Raw genomic sequence first — 9,170 nt, forward strand, 5'->3', positions numbered from 1 at the left:
CAATTATGCTGGGTGTTTTATGCTCTAAAATGCTATGTCTGTTGAGTAAAATTCTGGATGGTAAACCTAGTGCTGTTTATTCTATTTATAATAGCTCACTTTTATTAAAGGGGGAAGAAATATGTGTAAATAGGGATGGTCTACTGTTTCAGTTTTGGGAGGTGTAATGCAGTTTACAAATTTTTTTTTACATTTATAATATTATTTTATTTTATTGAGTATTTGGTGAGTAGAGGCATCAATGAAGATCAGTTTAAGTCACAAATGTTAGGTTACCATATGACTGTTATTGTATCTGTAATACAGAGAAGTATGATTGGGTGTCTGATCATAACTGGCTTACTATGTGTTTGAGACATGGATGTCAAGATACATATATGTTTTTTTTTTTTTTTTTTTCAGTTGAACCATAACTCATTTTATCGGAGGATGCTTTAGTTGCAGATTTAAATACAATATTACCTGATGCAGGAGTATACTTACATTTACCACTTAGTGTTATAGTACTGTAACTTTTAGAACTGCGCTAGTTACAATAACTGTGACTGTCAAATCTAAAAATACAAAGAAAAATAACTGTATTGTGTTATATGATACCTGTGTACTGAGGCGTGTTCCATGGGGTGCAATGTGTATAGTAAATATTACAAGACAATATTTATTTTTCTATCTTTATTAAGGTTTTCTCCTCACTCCTGCAGTGAAAGTAATGATGAACATATTAACAAAATCAATAAAGTAGAATAAGAATTGATTTGTCCTTATATGATCATACCTGTCAAATTAATGTTGTTGTGCCATGTGCATAGGGAAGGCTAGCATGATTTTCTTCACTGCTAATGTGATACTTTGAAAATAACATAATATTACATTGAAACCAATTTTCCATGATTCTGCTTGACTAAGATGCACATAGAAATTGCAACTTTTATTCTGTATTAAGGAATACAACAATGGATAGCAGACTAGTGGTCGGTTATAGACAAATAATTTGTGAAATGAAATGATGACCTAATACCCATCAATGTATCCCGTTTCTGTAAGTGCTTTTATCTAATCCAGATATGTGAAGTCAGAACTTATCATGATAAGCAGTGGGCAAAAATAAGGAAACCAGCCCTAGAGAGGACACAGTCCACCATAGGGTGCAAATACTTTCCATAGGTGTATCCATGCATGTGCTTGCATGTACAGATGCACACAAACACAAAGACACATACAGACAAGCAAACACACACAGACACACACACTCATACACATTCTGCCTTTTTCAGGGCTGATGCAATACTGGGCAAGTGTTTTTAAAGTGGGGTAGTGTATGGTGGATTATGGCACCGACACTATAACCTTGCAAAAAATATTCACAATTTCTATGAATGTTGCCAGACATGATTATAATAAAAACCAGTGGATTCTGGATCAAATTAAAAGGGAGACATGAAGGCTGCTTCACAGAACTTTAAAACGGGCATTTCAGTTACCTTACTTATTCCACAATACAATATTATGCCATAAATGGTGAAACAAATGACTTGTATTCTCTCATGTTTGTCATTTATGCTCAGATGCTGACTCTTGACTTTTACCAGTATGTATTGGCCATCACCTGCATACCTCTCAGCTCGACCTCATTATGAGGAGTGTTTCTCATTTTGATTCTTAAAATTTGATGATCCACTCAGTTTTGTCTTGAAAGTGTCTGGCACACATTCACCATATTAATTCTTCAAAACAGTCAGTTTCAAATATGAAGAAATTGTTAATAACCATATTGTGTGCTTCCTAGTTGAAGTCCTTATTAAGTGATCCCCACTTTGTTTATCCATTCCACATTGTGAGAGGCAGTGTTCCACATTTTGAAGAGGGAATGTTGAGATGGTTAAATTTCTCATTCAAGCCTTTACTTCCCTCATAGTGCTTTTTTAGGCAAAATACATGTAATGGATATCCCAACTTAACAAATTCATCTGATCCTAGATTGGACTATATTAAAGTGACTCTTCTTAGCACCAGAAGTCTCAATAACAAATTTCCCAACACTGAGGTACCCCTGCATCTGGAACATATTCATGTATGCATAGTTATAGAAACTTGGTTTAAATGTAAATAAGCACTCCATCCATACTTGAGTTTCTGTCATTTGGCACAGAGGACTAAGACTGGGAACTGTAGTTCCTGCGGTGCAGGGTTTGAGCCCCCTCAGCCCTCATTTGCTTACTATGTGAGCCTAAGCAAGTCACTTAACCAGACATTGTTCCTGGGTCACCCCCTGAAAAGGGGCTATATGTTCAGTGGCCCACCTGGTTAGAAAATGGGTATTGTTTATTTTGCACCCACCATGCCTTAAGACCTGATAGAGTCTGTTGTAGTGCCTTTGTATTTGTCAGAGATCACATCTTATTTAGACTGATACCAAGAGGCCCTCAATGTAAGGCCCTACAACTTCAGTTTACCATGGATATGAAAAGTTTCCAGCTTACAGCATGCTACAGAACCCTATCTATGTCCCAAGAGGAGTTAGATATCTGGAATTTTGAGGCAACAACTCCATAATCCTACATGACTTCACTTACCCAAGCACAGAGTGAAGCACCTATAGCTCTAATGTAGAGCATGTTGACAGATTTTTGGATTTGAAAAACAGAAATTCCCCAGATCAAATAGTTAACAACCTCACTAGAGGCCAAATTATTCTTAATCTGGTCCTCACATATATATTGCCTCTACCTGTTCCACTCTTCTAGTCACATCTTTATCAGTAAATCAGACAATAAACCCATGATATTTAATCTCAGGAGTGCCTTACCCCTGTAAACAGCATCTTGATATTTAAGGAGTTCACAAGAGTGAACCCCATGCAGCTCTATAATTACATTTCTAAATTTACCCGTGACATCACCACCACAGATCCTTACACAGCAGCCAGTTTCACAAAGTAGTTTTACAGAGAAATGCATAAACTTAACAGCCCTGACTAGAAGCAAGTACAACCCCCCTCCCCCATGCTTAACCGACATAAACTTTATACTAGAAAAAAGTCCTTAATCTATACAGTAGGGCTAGGATCTGCTCAGAATGAGGATGGTAAAAAAAATTACCAAGAAACTGAGAGGCACTATTAGAACCAGCACAGCAGCCTGGGAGTTGAGGTTATCTTCTGAAATGAAAAATAACTGCAAGTCTTAATTCAGCTTTAGAAAACTAATAAATAATATCCAAAACTTCTCTGAAGTTTTCTTTAATAAACCCCCTCATTCTAGCCCTAATGGCAGTGTAAATACATTAGCAAATAAGTCAATTTGACATTTTTTCCTGAAACCCTTATTCAAACACCACTCATCCCAGAATCCCTTAAAACCCTATAATCACTAAGGAATGTGCTCCTAATGTGTTATCAAAGACCAAAAACACTTTCTCCATGGATCCCAACAACATACCTGACTGCTTAACAAATATTATCAAACATTTTCATGATAAACCTCTTTGTAAATTGTGTAACCTAAACTTAACCACAGGTTATGTTCCCAAGTCCTGTCACACTGCTGTGGTGCTGCCCCTCAACAAGCATGGCCTATGAAGAACCCTGGAAATTATAGACCAATAAGACAAGTCTGGTCTGTAAAGCAATGATGTTCATCATTCCTGATTTAAATATGCTATCAAGAATCTCATTAGGCTTAACCTACAGCAATTTGTCTTTATCACAAGGAGATCATCCTTGTTAAATCTTGTTAATTTCATTGAGATGGTCATACTGTGATAATTATGTTCATACAGCTTATCTTGATCTGGCCAAAGTGTTTATTACCATACCGAATGCCAGAATCTTAAGCAAATGGTATACCTTAAATATAGATCCTTATGTAGTAAGATGGATATCCGTTTGGCTAAAAGACAAAACCCACATAATTCATGTGGCAGATATCTCATCAAATACTACAAAGGTAACTAATGTAGTCCCCAGGGTTCTGTACTGGGTCCACTCCTGTTCGGTATATACTTTTCTGATATCAGAACTGATAACCAGGATCTCTTGGTTAACCAGATTTACAGATGACTGCAAAATGAGTGTAATTGTCAAAATCCTCTCAGGTATCTTCAGAAAAACTTGCCTTAGTTAATACCTGGTATTTTCATAATAGGTGTAAACTGAATACTTAATAGTATAGTATTATTTCCTCCAGAAAACAACAATCACTCACAGCATGCAGTATAAATGATGCTCCTTTACTAAATGAAAAGATAGTCAGGGGCATGGGCAGTTTGGTTGATAGTTCACCCCCACTCCTTTGAGCATCATGTGGAAACTGCAGTCAGGAAATCCTTCAGTGTAGTACAAACAATAGCCAAACGTATTGGTCTAGATCCAAAGATGTTATAATTATTCTATGTTCAGGTCTGGTCAGATCCATTATAGAGTGCAGTGCTCCGTTTGGGATGTAACTCGTTTGAGGTATCAACAAACTCAAAAAGAACCATAGGTTCCTAACCAAATATATATCTTGTCTTAAGAGCAAGTTACCAGAAGAAGCTGTAAGTCCTGTCTCTGTATTATGTGTCTTATAGACTCATAAGGGGTGTTTTGGGCCTCACATTAGAGATTCAGTGATCATTTTCTGCCAATATCTCAATAAGTCAAACAGTACAGTTAACACTAGAACCAGAGAATCTTCATTAGCAGATAAATAGATCCTAATGTCCTAATGGAGAGATAGATTCATCATCCAATGCCTTCCCCTTCTCTAGAATAAACTTATTTTGTAGATTAAACAATATGATTCAATAGCTTCCTTCACACTAAACTGAATAACTAGATGGGTATTCTCAAATTTACCATGAGACTAACATGTCTTTCCCTCCTTGAGAAAGGGGATAAAGCCTGAGGCTTGGGACTGACGAGGTGCACATGGTCATGTGACAAAATTCGCCTTAAAGCTCATGTGAATCCTATGAAGTTATGACAGCTGTGACTCTTTGGGGGTTAATAGCGACATTATCTCAGATACTGTACATTGTGTATGTTGATTGTGTATTTTAGGTGCAGCTGTTTTGGGATAATACAGTGGACAAAACGCATTTTATAGTAATAAAAATAAAGTGCTACTCTATAGCGTTATACTACTATCCATGAGTGGGCAGTGTGGAATTACATAACTTGTGAGTCAGTCATGTTTAATCTCGAGCTCTATCAGGGGTACTGTGACCATTTTAACTCCTGATATATACACAGCAAAATGATGAGAAAGGATAAGGTCAGGAAACTATTTTCCACTTGAATAATAGAAAATCGTGTGGAACTTTTCAGTATTGTTTGCAACCGATATCCGTGACTTCTTGCGATGCTCTATGAAGACATTTAAACAATGCCCTGCCCTTCTACTGGCTTCAGATGTTTTCCAGCGATCTCTTAAGTGCTCGGAACTGTAATAAAACGTTGGCTTTCTTCAAGTGCCTGTAAAATTATATAGTAAAACTTTGAGGATTGCCATTCACTGAAATTGCATTTTATCTCTGTAGTGGGGTACTCAGGACAGAAGGAAAGAATTGAACAATTGTGAGCTTGCTAAGAAGTATAGGGTGACAACAATAAAGGAAGGCACTATTTGTGCAGTAAACAGTCACTTCGTAGTTGTCACCTAATGACCTAAAAGGAATTATTGAAAGAATATGAGCTCAGTTAATTGTGGAACTTGTGGGAGTAGTTTAACTTCCTATTTCAAACCATTTTCCTTTGAAAGCTGCTAACTTACCAGGCTGCGAATACATATTTTAATAAATATTTTAATTATTTTTATATATTTGAATACATATTTTACCCGTTAAAAAGTAAATGTGGAACGTGTAGTTGGCAATTAAAAGGCCAACATTAGAAAGTTTAGAGGAATCTCCAAACCAACTTGGCTATTAATACTTTGAACGGTAGGTGTCGCTCTCTACTTGGCTAACTACCTTCCCGCATAATACTACACCCTAAGATGCGACAAGGGATAATGTCGTTAAAGTATTACGGCCTTTCTGCGTACCTGAATGTGTTAAACAAATTTGCAGATTTAACCAACCAATTGTATATACTTCGTGTAGGAAAATGATTGCATAATCAAATCAAGGAGGGGATAGTGAAATAAATTATTTGCGCCACAGAAAATGTCTCCAGATAAAAGAAATAACGGGGTGCATTGGGGTAACTTGCTTCTTCCCGTCTTGCTGTCATGTTTTCTGGATATCTGCAGTGGAGATATTCTGTTTTCGGTTCCAGAAGAATTACAACCTGGTACCTTAGTTGGCAACATCAAAAATAGCTTTGGTTTGCGCGCTACAAATGGATCTGATCGTCAATTCCGTTTCACTTCTGGAGACAGTAAGCAACCTTTATTTACAATTTCTGTGAGCGGAGACATATTTGTAAATGACCAAATTGACAGGGAAACACTATGCGGCATCAAGATGCCCTGCTATGTTAATATGAAATTGATTATGAACAATCCCTTAGAAGTACATAGTGTGAAACTAGAAATAGAGGATATAAATGATTATGCACCAGCATTTCCTTTTACTGATTTACAATTAAGTGTTCCAGAGTCAGTACGTCTAGGGACAACATTCACATTACAAATTGCGCACGATCCAGATGTGGGATCGAATGGGTTACAATCCTACCGCCTTAACCCAAGTGGATATTTTAATTTGGATAGTCAACATTCTGACGACAGAGTTAATGTGCCGCAGCTTGTCCTGGAACAACATTTAGATAGGGAGCGAGAATCCGTTCATCACCTGGCTTTAATAGCTGTTGATGGTGGGCAGCCTGTGAGATCCGGTACCCTTAATATCACCATCAATGTATTAGATGCCAATGACAATGCACCAACATTTATTCAATCTACTTATAAAACCAGCCTGAATGAGGACGCTCCCATAGGAACTTTAATAATCCAACTTAGAGCTACGGATTTAGATGAAGGCACTAATGGTGCAATTGAGTATTCATTTAGCAGCCACACCCCAGACAACATACGCAGCTTGTTCCACATACATCCCACAACTGGGCAAATCCGATTAAAAAATGCACTTGATATTGAGGAGGCAAGTAGGTATGAGTTTCACGTACAAGCCACAGATAAAGGGCCATCTGCACTGTCTGATTACTGTAAGGTTTTACTGGACATCATAGACGTAAATAACAACAGACCAACTATCCTATTGACTTCTGTCACAAACCCAATCAGCGAGAATGCCCCCGGTGGGACAGTGGTTGCTTTGGTCAGTTTATCTGATAAAGATTCTGGGATGAATGCCTATGTGAGCTGCAAAATCCCTGATAATATTCCCTTTACTCTCAGAAAAATGGAGGACTACTACACTCTTGAAACTAATAGTCCTTTAGACCGAGAATCGGTGGCTCGTTACAATGTTTCAGTAATTGCCACAGATTCTGGAATTCCTCCTCTTTCTACTGAAACATTCATTTCCATTCAGGTTCAGGATATTAACGATAATCCCCCTCGGTTTACCGAGATTTCTTACAAGTGTTTTATTGCAGAAAATAACTATCCTGGAGACAGTTTGTGTCAGGTCACAGCCATTGATCCAGATTTGGAAGAAAATGGTACAATTACGTACTCAGTTGGGGGTCAACACATTCATAATGTGACTGCTTTTAACTACGTATCAGTTGACTTTGAAAGTGGCCATGTGTATGCAAGGACTATTTTCGATTACGAGAAAATCAAGGAGTTGGAAATACAAGTCATAGCTAAAGACCAAGGTAACCCCTCTTTAAGCAGCACTGCCAAGCTGACCATATCAATAATAGATCAGAATGACAACAGTCCGATATTCCTACATCCTCCAGTATCAGTTGGGAATGTGCCCATAGAAATGATCCCACGGTCAGCAGAAGCTGGATTTTTGGTAACAAAGGTAATAACTGTGGATGAAGATTCTGGTCAGAATGCTTGGCTGTCATACCAGTTACTACAGTCTACAGACGTTAGCCTTTTTGATATCGATAAACAGACCGGTGAAATAAGGATCGTTCGCACAATAAGGGCCAAAGATAACAACAAACAAAAATTGGTTGTAGAAGTGAAGGACAATGGGGTGCCTAGACGATCTGCAGCAGTAACTATTGGGTTATTACTTTACGATAATTTTCCTCAGACACTTCCAGATTTTGGAGACCCTATCGAAAATAAAGAAAAAATATCTAACATAAACGTAGTTTTAATCATTACTGTGGTCGCAATTTCCTTCTTATTTATTGGGTTGCTGGTCATATTTATCTCACTAACATGCCGCGGGTCCTTTAACTATGACAGAAGATCATGTCCACCGTATTGTTGTGCTGATGACTTTGATAACTATAAATTACAAATTCCGGGCCAGCTTGACTGTACGTTACAAAATAACCTTTTACAAATTGCTGATACTGGAACGCTTATTCAAGGGTACCATTATATGGAATTCTTGGGTCAAGTGCCTTCTAGCAAAAATGTATTCCTAAAGAAGACCCATTCAGAACCCACAGGAAACAGTGCCATCAACGCACCCCAGTATAGTATTCCGGTTCTGAATACTGGAGAGAAGGAAAGGAACCATGATGTTGAGGTAGGTAATGTAACACAGTGAAATTAATCCTGAGATGTTGTTTGTCATGTCCCACTGGATTGTTTAAATAAAATTTAAACCTGAAAAGTGAACTAAGTAATGCATAAGGGGGTGGTTGCCAGTTCACGGTGACTAAAATAAATACATGAGTTATTTGCAAATAAAACATCAGTAGATAAGTCTGTTGATCTGGTTTACTTTGGGTATGGATCATTGTTATGATTGCTGTAAATTGCAGTTTTTTTTGATGATTTTATTATGACAGACGACCTCCAGATAAACTTTCACCCATCTAATATTCTGATCGGTTCACCATGAATTAGCCTTTGCCGTCAGCAAATGGATATTGCAAGATGCCTTCAGCAGTTAAGCAACAGGAGCATACATTTTTTTCCCTTTCAGTTTGGAAGGGACTTCTAGAATAACCAGTCATTACTTAGCGCAAATTCCCACAAGATTTGGAGTCTGCAGTGTGTTCATGGGATAGCTATGGAGCCAACAGCTTCTCAACAGCCGATAGTTCTCAAATTCTTTTAGACTCAACAGCTTCATTGTTATCCTTC

General features: G+C 37.7%; 1 protein-coding gene across 1 annotated transcript; it reads left to right on the top strand.

Annotated features, from left to right (window-relative positions):
- The first annotated feature begins 5,998 nt into the window (after positions 1-5,998).
- On the top strand, positions 5,999-8,628 carry LOC122800406 (protocadherin alpha-C2-like). Its single transcript, XM_044069855.1, has one exon. It carries the CDS (start codon positions 6,145-6,147, stop codon positions 8,626-8,628), a length of 2,484 nt encoding a protein of 827 aa, XP_043925790.1. The 5' UTR covers positions 5,999-6,144.
- The last annotated feature ends 542 nt before the right edge of the window (positions 8,629-9,170 follow it).

This window comes from Protopterus annectens, chromosome 4.part0 (assembly GCF_019279795.1).
Source record: "Protopterus annectens isolate FY-2018-M chromosome 4.part0, PAN1.0, whole genome shotgun sequence".
In the NCBI taxonomy this organism is placed as follows: Eukaryota; Metazoa; Chordata; order Ceratodontiformes; family Protopteridae; genus Protopterus; species Protopterus annectens.

What these genes read in the sequence shown, in the direction of transcription:
- LOC122800406 (XM_044069855.1), top strand. Translation starts at nt 6,145, where the DNA reads ATGTCTCCAGATAAAAGAAATAACGGGGTGCATTGGGGTAACTTGCTT.